This window comes from Rosa rugosa, chromosome 6 (genome assembly GCF_958449725.1).
Source record: "Rosa rugosa chromosome 6, drRosRugo1.1, whole genome shotgun sequence".
Classification (NCBI taxonomy): Eukaryota; Viridiplantae; Streptophyta; class Magnoliopsida; order Rosales; family Rosaceae; genus Rosa; species Rosa rugosa.
Window position 1 is genome coordinate 13,393,622 of NC_084825.1, and position 14,431 is coordinate 13,408,052.

General features: G+C 35.6%; 2 protein-coding genes across 2 annotated transcripts; one reads left to right on the top strand and one right to left on the bottom strand.

The window, feature by feature from the left end:
- Positions 1-2,368: 2,368 nt before the first annotated feature.
- LOC133716252 (glutathione S-transferase T3-like) lies at positions 2,369-4,103 on the bottom strand. The gene is made up of 2 exons (XM_062142966.1): positions 3,609-4,103; positions 2,369-2,962 (listed from the first exon to the last, which is right to left on the bottom strand). Exons 1-2 carry the CDS (start codon positions 4,101-4,103, stop codon positions 2,390-2,392), a joined length of 1,068 nt encoding a protein of 355 aa, XP_061998950.1. The 3' UTR covers positions 2,369-2,389.
- Positions 4,104-6,645: 2,542 nt separating this feature from the next.
- LOC133718152 (AUGMIN subunit 2-like) lies at positions 6,646-12,350 on the top strand. The gene is made up of 7 exons (XM_062144969.1): positions 6,646-6,880; positions 8,546-8,708; positions 8,993-9,118; positions 9,258-9,362; positions 10,172-10,240; positions 11,343-11,456; positions 11,668-12,350. The coding sequence occupies exons 2-7, from the start codon at positions 8,592-8,594 to the stop codon at positions 11,860-11,862; spliced, it is 726 nt and encodes a 241-aa protein (XP_062000953.1). The 5' UTR covers positions 6,646-6,880; positions 8,546-8,591; the 3' UTR covers positions 11,863-12,350.
- Positions 12,351-14,431: the final 2,081 nt, after the last annotated feature.

The window sequence follows — 14,431 nt, forward strand, 5'->3', positions numbered from 1 at the left end:
ATTCTATTATGCAAGTTTAGAATTCCCACTGTCGGATTGTATACCTTGTATTCTATTATGCAAGTTTAGAATTCCCACTGTCGGATTGTACATTCTCCATCATGTTCAATTCTTAACCATGCAAGAAAATTTAAGAAAGGAGAGAGGAAAGGAAATATGAGCTGGAAATACTGAATTCAGGCTCAATGACTAGGGACTTTAAGAATTTATAGAAATATATTCAGAAAGTTATATTTTGTTTGTACACCACTGTTTTGCTGTTATTCAACAAGAGCTAAAAAGTTGGAGATAAAATTTTGTTCTAATACTTGTTGTGTAAAGTTCATAACCTTTCTTCTCTTTTCTTTCTGCTTATGCATGAGTTTAGCACTTTTCCTTTTCCCACAACTTGCCAGTTGTTGGCTAGAGTTTCATTTGGACATTATCAGTAGGCATTGATTAATATTTCTCTTCTTTGGTTCCACGTTCTGAGACTTTTATTTTATATTTTTGATCTGATGGTTCTGAGCATTCGAAAATATAAGGAAGCTAGTGCTCTTTTTTTATAGTAGGGCAATATATTATAGATGTGCAGACATAGTTTATATGGGTCAAGTCTGTATGATGATAACCAAAAATTGTACATTTTTTTGCTTGTTGGTTTTTTAAATTTTTTTTTTGTTCCTCTTAGTGGATACAGTTAGCAGTTGGTGAAAGTATCTGTATCTTTTTCTCTTTTGAGGCAGAAATTTGACACAAGTCGCTCATATGATGTTAATTAGTAATGACCATGCATGCTGCAAGTTTTTTTTAACATTTCGTATGTTTCAATACCACTCTCTACACATGTATTCTAGAAAATTTCACAAAATGAAATTGTTTCAGTCTGCTAGTGGCCCGTAGAAATCTTCTGAAACTTCATGCATTGCTTCTGCTATAAGTTCTTGTTCTTTTCCCCATACCCATTGACTCTGATATTCCTACGTTTGTATTTTCCTTTCTTGAAATTGCAAAATTTCTTCAATTAAATCTGGTATATGAAGCCAGTTGAAACAGTTGTTATCCTAGTTCTTAACTGAATTAACTTATCACAACCCGCCTGCTTTTCAGTGTGGAACTGTGGATAATTTTGAGGGTGGTCAAGTACTGTAATTTTATATAGTAGGAATTAACTGACAGTAATTAAAGATGGATAATGCTGGAGATGGTCAGAGTATTCAGCAATGTACTAATACACTCTTCCAAAATTGAGTAGCTGCCACATTAGATATGTTAATTGATATATACTCGGAATTATTATTGTGCAGAGTCATGCCGTAATGTGAACCATCTAGCATTATTCTAAACAACACGTAAGCATAATATGAGCGACTCAAATTCTAGATTCGAAATCTAGCTAGAAAAATCATTCATTTACCAGATCAGTGTGTTACTGCAGAAACCTTTATCTAAAGGATCCTTTTGAGCTTACTTGACTTTTTATAGTTTAGATGGAATTTGCGTAACTGACTGATGGGGATTTTTACCTCAAGAATAGACCACATTTTAAACCTAGTCAAGACTACAGAGTAGCTCATCTGTGGCATCTAGAGGGATGGGCCAGGATGTGTATCTAGGAGGATGGTGGAGCCGGATGTAGTGTTGAGGAAGTGATAGAGCTGCCCAGGTTCATGTCATCAGGAGTTGGAACCAAGTACCTAAAAAATAGACCAAGTTTTGTATGCAGGTGCATTTACAGAGTATTTCTGGTGTCAAGGAGGGATGAGCAAAGGGTTGTGTGGCATTGAGAAAGTGATAGACCAGCTTAGGGTCTTTCTTGGCTGCAGTTGCAAAGTAAAGCGGGCTGTTTGGCTAAAGAACTGATTTTAAAAGAGAAAGTGGGAGAAATATTATTCCCGTAATGGTCCATTAACTGGTTTAAGACATTTAGGGAGTGAATGTCTTTAATAGATCATTTCACTTTCTGTGTACTTCTTGAATGATGCTCTGGTATTTTAGCTTAAAAACTATTTAGTCCTACTCCCAGAGTTGTAGTAGTTGTGATGGTCATTAATTAATAATCAGATTGGGAGGATGCATTTTTGAAGTGTTACTTAAATCAATTTGTGACTTGATTTTCTTTTCTGAAGTATAAATAAAGAAAACTGGAGTATGTTTCACCCTCTTTAGAATGCCTTAAGCTATTACTCATATCCTTACAGCCATGTCTTCCTTTGGAAATGATAGTAACATTGAGCAACTGGAAATGAGGATGATGCTGATGATAAATCTCAGCTTTAATTTCTACTAGACTATGTAATTTAGCTGTTTGTTGCACACAAAAAAAAAGAAGTAATCTATTCTTTAATAAGGTTACATTAAGTGTTTGTTTAATCCTCTTTATTATGATCTAATTGTACTGAAGCTAATCTTATCTTATTGTACATTCAGAAAGAAACACTTGATTTCCACCGCCGCTAGCTCTTTTTGCCAAGATTTCCTTCTGAAGACCGATAAAGTATTCTGCCTGAATTGGAGGCATGACACTAGTATCCATGGCCATTATTTTAGCATCCTCACTTCGAAGCTGAATTTCAATTTCCTTTTCTCTAAGAGCAACTTGCTTTTGCTCAGTATCAAGTAGCAACTTAAATTGTTCCGCCCTTATGCGTTCACTTTCTAATTTTTTTGCCATAAACTCTTCCAACTTAGAAGTACTTTTCGAAGGTGTCTCATTTTCACTAACCTGTTCTTTGGATTTTGCCTTTTTGATCACTTCCTTTGCAGCCTTTCTCCCAATTGGCCTCTGCAAGGGTGCAGGTTCAGGGCCTTCTACATCATCATCTTCTAAATTGATTGAATCAGGAGCCTTGAACTTTCTCTTGGCATTGATTTTTTGATGTTCGTCCATCCATTTTTGCTGGAACCTCATAATAGCCCAACAATGGTCAAGTACAAATGTATGACCTTCCTTTTTCTGGAACATCTCTTTTGCCTCCACTATCTACAAAGTCAATAAAAATGATATACATTGATGCAGAATTCAATAAGTAATTTATAGAAAGTGTATATATATATATATATAGACACACACATATATACACACACGCAATGCTTTAATATATATATATATATAAGAACTGGACCTGACAAAAAAAAAAATTGCTCTTCAGTAGTATGCTCATATTAGAAAAGGTAGTGGTATGCATCTTCTGATTTCAAATACATGCCGATTATATATGTGAGCAAGTAGGCTCACCAATCAAACCTCTAGATAAAGAACTTTTTAACCATCCTAATTCATCTGTCATGCGAGAATTTAAAATTATATGCTGCTGGTATCTATCTTGAAATGAAAGAATATTGCATGACCACACACACACACAAATATATATAGTTATGAGCTTAATTATAAAAAATTAAAATAAAGGGCTAGAGGCTTTAATAATTGAGAGGGTCATAATTCCTATGTAAAGGAAGCTGCTTTTGCTACTGCATACGTCCCACACACAAAAGGGATCTCAAACAGACAAACACAGCACCACACAGCTCTAGAAATAACATCAAGGGTAACAATCCATTATTAAAGTCAAAAACACGATACTGAAAATAATGATATTAAGTCCTTATGTTTATGTTTAGCTGCTTACCTTATCTTGTTCCGTGTAATCACTTTTCTGTAAGTGTTCAATTTGAGAATGATGCCCATAAAACTTACTCACAGTAGTATTGATTTTTGACCAACGGTTCGTTAATGACTTTTCACTCCGTTCACCAGACCACTTCTTGTTATCTTCAAAGTATTTAGTAATTCTTTTCCAAAATTGTTTTTTCTTTTGATCAGCTCCTTTCACTTGGTCTATGCTAACATTGAGCCATGCAGATATAAGAAGTTTGTCTTCTTCGACCGTGAAGTTAGCTTGTCTTTGTGCTTTCTTGCTGCCAGGTGCACAAGTTGTCTCTTTATTAGTGCAATCTTCATTAGTAAGTGTCTCTTCATAAGTGCAATCTTCAAATGGTATAGGAGCACAAGTAGAACCATTGGTGTGATATTGACTCGACGGGAAATCATATGTCAGAGGAGGTTCATTGCGGTTTGTTTCACTGTTGATGAGCTCAGTGAAATTCAATGACATCGAGTCCATCTACAAAAAAATGCTAAGACAAATAAATTAAATTCAATAGAAATAAGATAAATTGTACACAAGTTGCCACAGGTAACAAACACTACATATAATTGTCTCTCTATCTCTATCATCTTGGAAAAAGTACGATCATCGATGATAGTATAACTACTGTATGAACTACTGATGTATGTAGGTATACAAAATGGAACCAAACCAGTTGTAAATCTCAAAGGTCACATAGTGGGGAATGGAGTCAGAGACAGAAATTACTTTGATAACAATGGCTCTAGTCCCTTTTGCTCATGCGATGGCCCTCATTTCGGATCAAATCTATGAGGTACATTCATGTCTGAGGCAAAATTGTTACATCATATAAATATAATTTGGTGCATGCCAATAAATATTTAAGTCAACTATATAATGTTAATGCATGCAGGGAGTTATAAATGTTCAGTCCCAGTTGAACAAATGATGAAAAAGACACTTGCCATTGAAAGTAGAAACCCCTAAAAATAATTAAAACTAGCTAGATAGCTGCTACTACTGACTAATTGTTATTGCAGGGTGCCCAAATAAAAAGCCACCCTTAAATTAGAAAATACCCTGTTCTAAAAGGGTTATGAAGCTATTGGAACCATGCATATTGTCCAGAAAATGCTATAGCTAGATAACTTGGAACAAATGAACTTTAAGGCGTGGATGTATATGCTTGACCAATCTGTATGACTTTGGGAAGCAAATAATTTAGAGCTATTCGTCATGTAATTAATGGGATTTCAGAGGATAATTGAATTCATGAAGCACATAAGAAGTAGAATATATAGAGCAAGAAGGGAAGAAACAAAATTTTTGAAGAAGTACAAGTCAAACTATGAAAATTAATCATACATGAACATTCTGACTCTTCGTATATTATGGAAAATTTAAGTATGGATATTCTTCCAATCACTAATGCCTAATGCTCCTGAAGATTGGTGCTTTCAACAACTAATTCTCCTAGCACTAATCTTTGAACATACTAATCCTTCCAAAACCCTAATTCCTAAATCCCTAAAGTAAGGGGAGCATCCAAACAAATTGTAACTCTTGAACAAATACACATACCCAAATATTTTACATCGAAACAACCATTAAACGACAATCAAGAATCCAAAAATTCAATATTCTCTGATCAATCAAAACAAGTGAGGTCGGAAAAGACGAAAACAAATAGAGAATTAGAGTGATCAAAATGAATAGAGGTGAAGGAGGTGGCTCACCTGCCCTACCGTCTTCTTTCTGGGTTGGGATTCAGTCTTCTCCAACTAAACGGAAGCCTTGTTTCAGCCGTTGGGAGAGTGGAGACTGGAGAACGTGAAGTTTTTAAAATTTTGTTATCGCTATAATTTTAGCGATTGCTGTAAATTTAGGAAATTTGGTTTTTTCTTTCATCCTTACTCTTAAAATATGGATACATGGAATTTGTTGGAGCAAAAAAAGACTTATTTTTTCCTAAAATTGAGAAAAATTAAAATTTAGGGAAACTATTGAAGTTGCCATTTGTTTCCGTTATTGAAGGTTTACAAGTCTTAATTTTATATCGTCTTCTCTTGGAGAAAATTTTTCATACTACAGTCACACCACTTCATTTGTGTGACGCCCCTATAAAACAATGACACGTGGATCCTTAACTGTTTAGATATCTAAATCGTTTTTGCTGTCTTACAGCACCGTTTTCTTCTATATCTGTCTCTGTTAATGCAAATCTTCAAGGACTGAAACACCAAGCTTTTCTATTTCCAACAAGTAATTCTACTGTTCTTTTCTCTATAACTGGTCTTTATTTCATAAACCTTTTGCTTCGATTCTTTTGCTCTCCATGAAGACTACCTTGCTATCAATTGTCGATCCAAAAGTCCACAAATGGGTCTGCATCAAGGTGTAAAATATTTGAAATTGTAGTAGAAGATAGATCTTCAACACAAATTTTAAATCCACCAAAGGCGGGTTTTAATTCCCGGCAGGTCGGGTCAGTGTTTTACCCCAGTTAGTTGCTTATGAGGCTAGAGAGTTCTCCCTTGTTTGTACGGAAGAATTAGTTTGATTTTCAAGTAAAAGATGATAGATGTGCCGATCATGGGTTTCTACAAATATATCAACCATCAATTAATTAGATAAGAAAATATAACAGCTTTGCTGGGTAGACTTGCAGACTTCGTTGATAGGCACGCTATGGAACTATGAAAGGAGGAGGACATATGTAGACGACAAAGAAAAACAATAGACGGCAAAAAACATAAACGTTAGATGACTAATCATTTAGGTTTCCACGTGTCGTTCTATTATAGGGAGGTCACATAAATGAGGTGGTGTTACCGTAGCATGGAAAAATTTCTAGTCTTCATTGTATAACTTTTTTTTTTTATATAGTTTACGATAATATATGTAACTATCTGTCAATCTGTGTATCGAAATCCAAACTTAGGTAAAACATTAACTAAGAAATTACTTTATTTCTATATTTTGGATGAAACTTATTTTGGTTTAACATGCTCCTCAGTCAACTAATAGTGTAGCTTATTGCTTCGCTAGTTATGATTTAGATTGTATGAAAGTATGGAACCATAGAAATGAATTCCAGGCCTGAGATTTTTGGCCAAATCTTCTTCAATCAATCTCTCTCTCTCTCTCTCTCTCTCTCTCTCTCTCTCTCTCTCTCTCTCAATACAATCAAATCCGGCAAACACAATAACACATAAGACGACATTTATTTCTGGATCTCTCTATACGCTTCTGCTTCTTAATTTGCTTCTCTGGTAAGTCCCTCTCCATTTTCAATTCATTTTCGTAAGATACCCTAAACCCAGAATTTACTTTTATGATTGTTTTTTTTTTTTTTTGAACTCTTTCTCAGAATGTAGGGTTTTAGATGTTGAGCCTCTGATGAAATTGGTGAAAAGTAATAGGAGAAGATAACCCAGAAGCTTAATTCAGAGTTATTTGTAGTTCTGGTTTCCTAGCATTTGGCAACATAGTCAACTATGCTATTGAACTTAGCGTTTGCAATTTTCATTTTGGGAATGATATGATAATTAAATTAGTTATACATTTTTTTTTTTTTTGAATCAACAAATAGGGTTTTCATTTATTTTAGGCTAGAACAGCACGAATACATATCAGTCACTGCACCTATGACAAGTAAGACGAGCGATACGCTAGCACCACTCACTAGTACAAATCAATGCTCATTTATTTCAAGTAAGCCTATAAACTACACAATAGCATAGCAAATAGGCTAAGTCATAACACAAAACTCAATTTAAATTTTCTCCTTGCCCTTCACACTAGGGCTAGGAGCTTGGTGAGGTACTCAAAACAGGTCACCTGTACTGCAGCAATCTTTTTTGATTTGGATGGATTTTTATTTTTCGAACCCAGTGGCCTTCTTCTCTTCTTTTTTGGTTCCATTTTTACTTCCATCACCAGCTCCTTTGGCACTAGAATGCTTCCAGGGGCTTCAATGAGACCAAGAGACTTTGCTGAGAATTTACTCGGGAAGCAGGGTGTCTTCAACTTCTTTGTTGTTGCATCCTGAATATCCACTTTCTTGAACAATTCCGGGAGCAAAATCTTCAGTTTATGTTTGTTATTAGGCCTTAATTTGTATTTTAATCTATTATTTATCTGTCAATTGTCCTTATACGGAAGACTTTACCTAGGAGTTAGGAATTGTGTTCATAGTCATATCTGGATTACTCCAGCATCATTTTCTTTTTTCTTTTGTATATTGGAATTTTTGGTGATTTATGTTGCTGGGTACAGTTGTTTACTTACAATTTGTTTCTTCTTTTGTGTCCTTGTTTCTTCTTTTGTTTCTTCTGGGTTCAGTTGTTTACTTACAATTTGTTTCTTCAGTTGATTTATGTTGCTGGGTTCAGTTGCTGGGTTCAGTCTACAAGCCAAATTGATAATGATGCTTTGTTCAAATTTAAGCCACCGAAGGTGTTTTCCCAAAATGTCTTTATTATTTCTGTCTTCAAAGATGTGAGCATTAATGTGTACTTGATGTGTTTATAGGTATACTGATATGACTGCTAACACCAGAAATGTAATACCAGAGTTGTAATCTCTTGTAGTGGTTAGGATTTCTTATTAGCTGATTATTATCTTCTATTCGTAATCGTGGTAAGTGGAATTTTATATTGGCCGATCATCTCCTATTTGTATTCACTTTACCTTGGGACCAACTTGGCTAACGTTGATATTAAGGTTGTGAATGAGAAGATAGAGTCAGTAATCTAGAACTTATCTATGAATATTCCTTTCTGATTTTGGTTTTTTTTTTTCCCTATTTTATTTTAAATTAGTTTGGATATTTGGATCCTTCTTGTTATGAAACTGTTAAATTCATTCGATTTCTGTTAGTTGTTAATTCAGTTAAAAAGAAAGCAATTGATAAATGTTATACGACTTGAATGCAGTCATACTAGCCACAGCGCAAAGCGCGGGGCTCTGTAACTAGTGTTGATGGGGACTGATAGTACCTGGGTGGGGAAGAAGCCTCTGAGGCGCATCGGAGGCATGTCCGATGCTCTCTCTATTGCTTCGGATCTTGGTTTCTCAGTCGCTGCTGCTCCGACTCTGGTAAAAACCCCAACATTTACTGTCTACCATGTCCAATTTTACTTCTTTGCTCACTTTTGGTCAGAATTAACTCCACCCATTTCAATTATGAACTCAATTTGATCTGTTACCCTTACATTTCCACATTTCTGAGCTTAATTTTGAACACCTCATTGAAAAAAGAACAATGCTCTGACCAAGAGGTCAGGGTGGTAGTGGTTAATTGTGTTGATTGTTTGGTTAATTGTAATGTGGATGATTAGTGCTTGGAAAGTCAATTAGGATCTGTCATTGTTTTGATGCAGGACGAGCTTCAGAACTGGTCAAGTAGTACTGGTGAGAAAGGTGATGACTTGATAAGGGTTCTGAGGGAACTTACCAGTGTGCAAAGGAAAATAGCAGATCTGCAAGTTGAACTTCAAGGGAGGAAAGTGAGCTATTCGAATCTCTTTTCTGCGCTGTTTAGGATTCGCTATGTATATATAAGTGTTAATCATGTTACAAAAGAGTTTCTGATCTGTGTTTTGTTTTTTGATCCGTTGAACTGACATTGTGTTGTGTTATCTTTAGGATGATAAAAATGTATCACATTTGACAAATGTGAGCGAAATGGAAAAGAAGTGTGAAACTCTATCAAGGATTACTACGATATTAAAAGATGTCATTCAGAACAAGGTAGAGTTTTTGCATTTTGTGGTTCTTCTGCTGTATGTTGGGTTTCCACGTGTCTCTGAAAATGCTGATGCTCGATGTTCTATATTTCTGATTTTGATACAAAATCTATTACATCCACTTGTTGCAGTCCAGTGCTGCTAAGAAAAAAGTTGGGTAAATCTGTGGCTTAATATGCACCAGAAATTTCTATAGTCCGTCTGAGGTACTATCGAATTGAATTGACTTGTCTTTGTCTAATATTATGGTTTAACATTAGGTACTGTTTGCATATTGTAGTGCATTGTGGTTTCGTTAATAGATGTATGGGAAAATTTACAGGACAAACTATTTCAATGTCTTAGTAATATGCTGAAGCATATCAGCTTTATATGTGCATCAAATACGCATTCACTTTTAGTGTAGAAAGGTCATGCAATGAAAAATAAACATCTCAGCCATTTGGTTGATATCAGCATATTTAATGTATGATATTAAAACGGAATTTTGAACTCTCAAAGTTTCAAATGTTTACCCTTGAGCAACATGTGAAATCTGAAAGGACGATAACCTCTGTTCTGAAGCGATTGATGCCTGTCCTTCCAAGATTATGCTATCAAAGAATGTTTGGGATGGTGATATTATGTTTGGTTAACTTGTTGTCTGGAAGTTAAGTGACGATGGACATACAATATCAAATTTACATCGTCTATACTTCCTTGAGCTTCCTCTTTCATTCCACCAGCATATGCTGTTTTGTGTTTTTGACATTAGTAGTTGACTTCAGCTGTGTCTATCTCAGTTATACCCTATTTGTTTCTATGTTCTGACAGGATCGTATCATTGCTCGTCTCCAACAACCATATTCACTAGATTGCATTCCAGTGGAAGCAGAGTATCAGGTAAATTGCTTATCTCTTATGTTTGAGTAAAATTTTTATCTTTATTCGAACTGCAAATTTGTGTTTGTATGCTTGTATTTTGCATCCTTCACTGCTATTATACAGGATCAACTTATTTATTTGGTTCAGTCTTAACAACCTTTGTCCAAAATCCTTCTTTACAGGATATTTTCATCAAAATATTGTTAGAACCGATTGGAATAGGCTATTGGAATAGCTAGTGCTCCCTTATCCCACATCGGAGATAAGGCCATACTTTGAGCTCTTTATATATGTTTCCACAAGAAACATATTAAATAGACAAAGTGAAGGTGGAGGCCCATTGAATGGGTAACAAGACCTTTGAAATGGAAATATTGGAAATATATGAATATATCAAAGAGGGCCTTCGGCCGAAATTAAAATTTCAATAAAACCATTTCTTTTTATAAATTCGGATAAAGACAAATTTTTTGGAAAATCTGATCCAAAAACAGTTTTTTGGAAAAACTGATCCCAAAACAGTTGTAACTGTTCAAATTACGTCTTCTTCTTCTTGTCCGCTCTTTATAAAAGAGGCATGAAGGTTCATTTGTAGAACAAGAAAAATCGCTTCTGACATCTCTTCTCATAAACACTCGAGAGAAACACAAGTGAAGTTCGTTAGGTTTCAAGGCAACGGTGCCACGCCTTGGAACGAGAGTTGTATCCTATAGGGCAGTTGTCTACGATCAACCACAGCACCTGTGTGGGGACGAAATTCTGTCTTAGGACATTGCGTTGCATACGCAAGCCTCTCTCAACCAATCAAGTCAGTGATTGCATTTTTTTTTGTTAATTCAATTTGTTTTAGGATTGTGATTTTCTGGATATATATTATAGTTGCAATTAATTTTATTTAGTTCTTAAATATATACTGTGTATTTGCGACAAAAGATTGATCTGGAGGGTACTCATACCCCACGTGGTCTATCAAATATCTGTTTGATATAATTGATGTCATAATAGTCATGAAATATGTGAACAATATTTTTTAGCTTTTGGGAAATATTAATCGTAGAATCATATGTTGAATAAGACTTTTCTTAATGCTTCTTGCGGCATATTTGCTTGGTTTATGCAGAAACAATTCTCTGAATTACTGATGAAGGCTGCTAGTGATTATGGAGCATTAACAGCATCAGTTGCCGATTTTCAGTGGAGCCAGACGTTTAAGGAGCCTCCTTCAGTATGGGGGGTATGTTTGTAGAAACATTTCATTTGTTTCTATTCATCCAGATTGAGTAAAGCATAACTTTTTTTTTTTTTTTTGGTTATTATTATAAATTATAAGCTTCGAGAATATTTGTATAATGTTTTTAGACCAAATGTGAATGTGTCCTTTACATTCCGGTCGAGGAAGTCTTTAAGCATTTCATCACGGCTCTTCATTTCTTCAACTGATGCAGGAAATGCTTCGTCCAATTCCTGTTGCCTTAGCATCATGCACCCGGTTTTTCGAAGCAATGTCTGCTATAAGGGAATCGTTTGCAACACTCCAACATCTCAGAGTAGGACAGTCTGATACCGCTTCTCCAATCACACCAGCCAAGGATTCCAGAAGAGTACCAGGGGTTTCTGATTGTGTAACTCCACCTCCCTGAAAAACTGAACCAAGCTTTGATGACTTGGCTATCAAAAGCTCAAGAAGGCCAGATATCAAGCATCAAGAAGCAGAGGATGAAGGTGAGCTGGACGGCTCTAGCCATAAGAGATTGGCATGGCCTCCTTCAATTAAAAAGGCTGCTACTTAAGAAGCTGATTTTTGCTGTGAGCCAGGGTATGTTTTGATGTGAAATAGGTCATGCATGGTAATATAACGCAGCAGCCTGTGGATACACTTCCTATATTGATCATACTCCTTATAGTGCTGAACTTGAAAAACATTAGTTTGTGCAGTAATACATTTGATTCTATTATATTGGGAGTAGTGCCAAAGTAAATAAAGGGGTCAAGCTAATATAACTTCAACCCATCTGCGTACACAACTAGTTAGCAACCCATCTGGGTGAAGTGAATCAGGGGTTGGATCCAGATAATGGGCTTGGTGTTGGTGGGCTTGCAGTTAGGGTTTGGGCTCCTAGTTTATTTCAGACTTTTCCATAGTCCGCAATTTCTTGGTCTTTTGGGCCTATAATTTTTATTTTTATTTTTTATCTTTTTTTTGAGCCCGAGGAAATCCCTGTGTAGGGTGCTTTTTTAGAAGTATGAATAATACTGAGGTAGGTTTTTGATTGCATTCGAAGCCTCCTTGGTTGCGTTAGGTTACTTGATTACTTGAAAATTCACTCTGGGTTTATATTATGTTAGATTGCTTTAGAGTTTTTTATTTTAGGGTTTTCTTTTATGTTGAGTAGTTTTTTTTTTTACCATCATTTACATTTAATAGATTGACGCCCTCTTAAATTTAAAAAAAAAAAAAACACCCATCTGATCAGGACTCATAAATACCATTTGAATAAAATAAAGGGTTTTTATCCATTTACCTCATTTCTAGAGATTTTTTTCTCACTTACCTTATTAAGTTTTTTTAATTCCCCCTTACTCAAAACACTCTAAGGAAGCCTTCCTTAATACCCAATTAAGTTTTTTTTTTTTTCTTTAAAACCATTTTACCCTTACCTCTTTGTTACGTAGAGAAAGAGAGAGAAAATGGAAGAGAGAGAAACTATAAGAGACTTCGTCGGAGCTCCGTCACGGGCCGCCGGAATCAGGCCAACTTTGGCCAAAATCCGATCACTGGTCGCCGGATTCCGGTCACTTGCCGCCGCCCACATGACTTTTCTGAAAACCTCGCCGGAGATCCCCAACGAGGTCGTCGGAAATCTCACATGTCGTGGAAATGTTCATTGCCCCCAATAGACATCTATTGCCTCCCATTAAAGCAAGTGAACTAAAATGTTGTTACAAGTAAACGAGATTTGGGACTGAAGATGGACAAAATTCATGGTCCAAAAGATACAATAACCAATTAACTAAAAAAAAAAAAAAGAAGTAAACATAATTCATTTAATTATCAAAAAAAAAAAAAATCATATGACCTCAAGATCCATTTGTTTAAGTAGGGCTGGGATCGGGGCGGGCCCGTGTAAAATTTGATAGGCCCGGGTTGTTTTTTTTTTTTTTGCGGGTCGGGCCCAATTAATAATTTTTTATTTCAGGGACCGAGTTGGGCCCGGGCCGGGTTTTCCGGGCTTTCGGGCCCAAAAAGCATATTAACTGAAAGAAAAAAAAATTAACAAAATGTGTGTTAACAACTTCACATTTTCATCACAATTCAAGGCAAACCAAATGAATAAATCCACCTGCTGAACAAGTTTCAAATTCCAACAGAACAAATCAACTTATTCCAGCAAGTTTCAAACAGAAAAAATCAACAAATCCCAGCAAGTTTCAAATCTTCCAAGTTCCAAATAAACAAGTTCATAAACAAACAATCCCAACTCCCAAATAAACAAGTTCCAATTCCAAACATGGTAGAATGATAAAAGTAAACATAAATCCCAGCAAGGCTGCAATTGATTAAAACTGCAAATAGACACATCTAGGCTGCAGCTCCTTAATTAATCCAGCACTCCAGCAGGCAGCAGCTTCATTTCTACTCTTCCAGCAGTGATTCGAACTACATATAGCCTTAATGAGCTTGGACAGAAGGCTTGTTTCCTGAAATTCAACAACATGACCACCAACTTAATCGAAATCAGAACTCAAATTCAGGCCTCGAAGAGAAGTAAGAAGCTACACCAACAATGACCAAAACCAATTCTCAATATAGACACAGAACGAGAAAACAGAGGAAAGAACAGGGACAAATCTCATAATTTGATCTCTGTATTTTAAAAAGGAAAGACAGCAAAACCAAAAGAGATTGCTCTAGATTTTAAATCATGTTGAAACCAATAGCAATACAACCAATCCAGACCCACAAATTGAAGACAATCAAAATCAATTATCGAAATAGACACAAAGATAGATCTTGGTTACACGAAAGGTAGAGCAAGACCCAAAAGATCCAAACTTGAGAAAAATCGAATTCAGAAGAAGAAGAAGAAAAAGACCCTCTAGAAAAGAAGGCAAAACGAAATCAATCAAAACTGAAATCAAGACCTTTTTCGACCTTTTAGCTTGTGAGCTTAGAAACCCCAAAATTGATGCTATCGAACATAAGAACTT

Bases quoted from the DNA above. Each gene is read 5' to 3' on its own strand.
- LOC133716252 (XM_062142966.1), bottom strand. From the start codon at position 4,103: ATGGACTCGATGTCATTGAATTTCACTGAGCTCATCAACAGTGAAACA. The intron at 2,963-3,608 runs GTAAGCAGCTAA...TTGACTTTGTAG, and splicing joins ATTACACGGAACAAGATAAG to ATAGTGGAGGCAAAAGAGAT.
- LOC133718152 (XM_062144969.1), top strand. From the start codon at position 8,592: ATGGGGACTGATAGTACCTGGGTGGGGAAGAAGCCTCTGAGGCGCATC. The intron at 8,709-8,992 runs GTAAAAACCCCA...GTTTTGATGCAG, and splicing joins TCGCTGCTGCTCCGACTCTG to GACGAGCTTCAGAACTGGTC. The intron at 10,241-11,342 runs GTAAATTGCTTA...TGGTTTATGCAG, and splicing joins CAGTGGAAGCAGAGTATCAG to AAACAATTCTCTGAATTACT.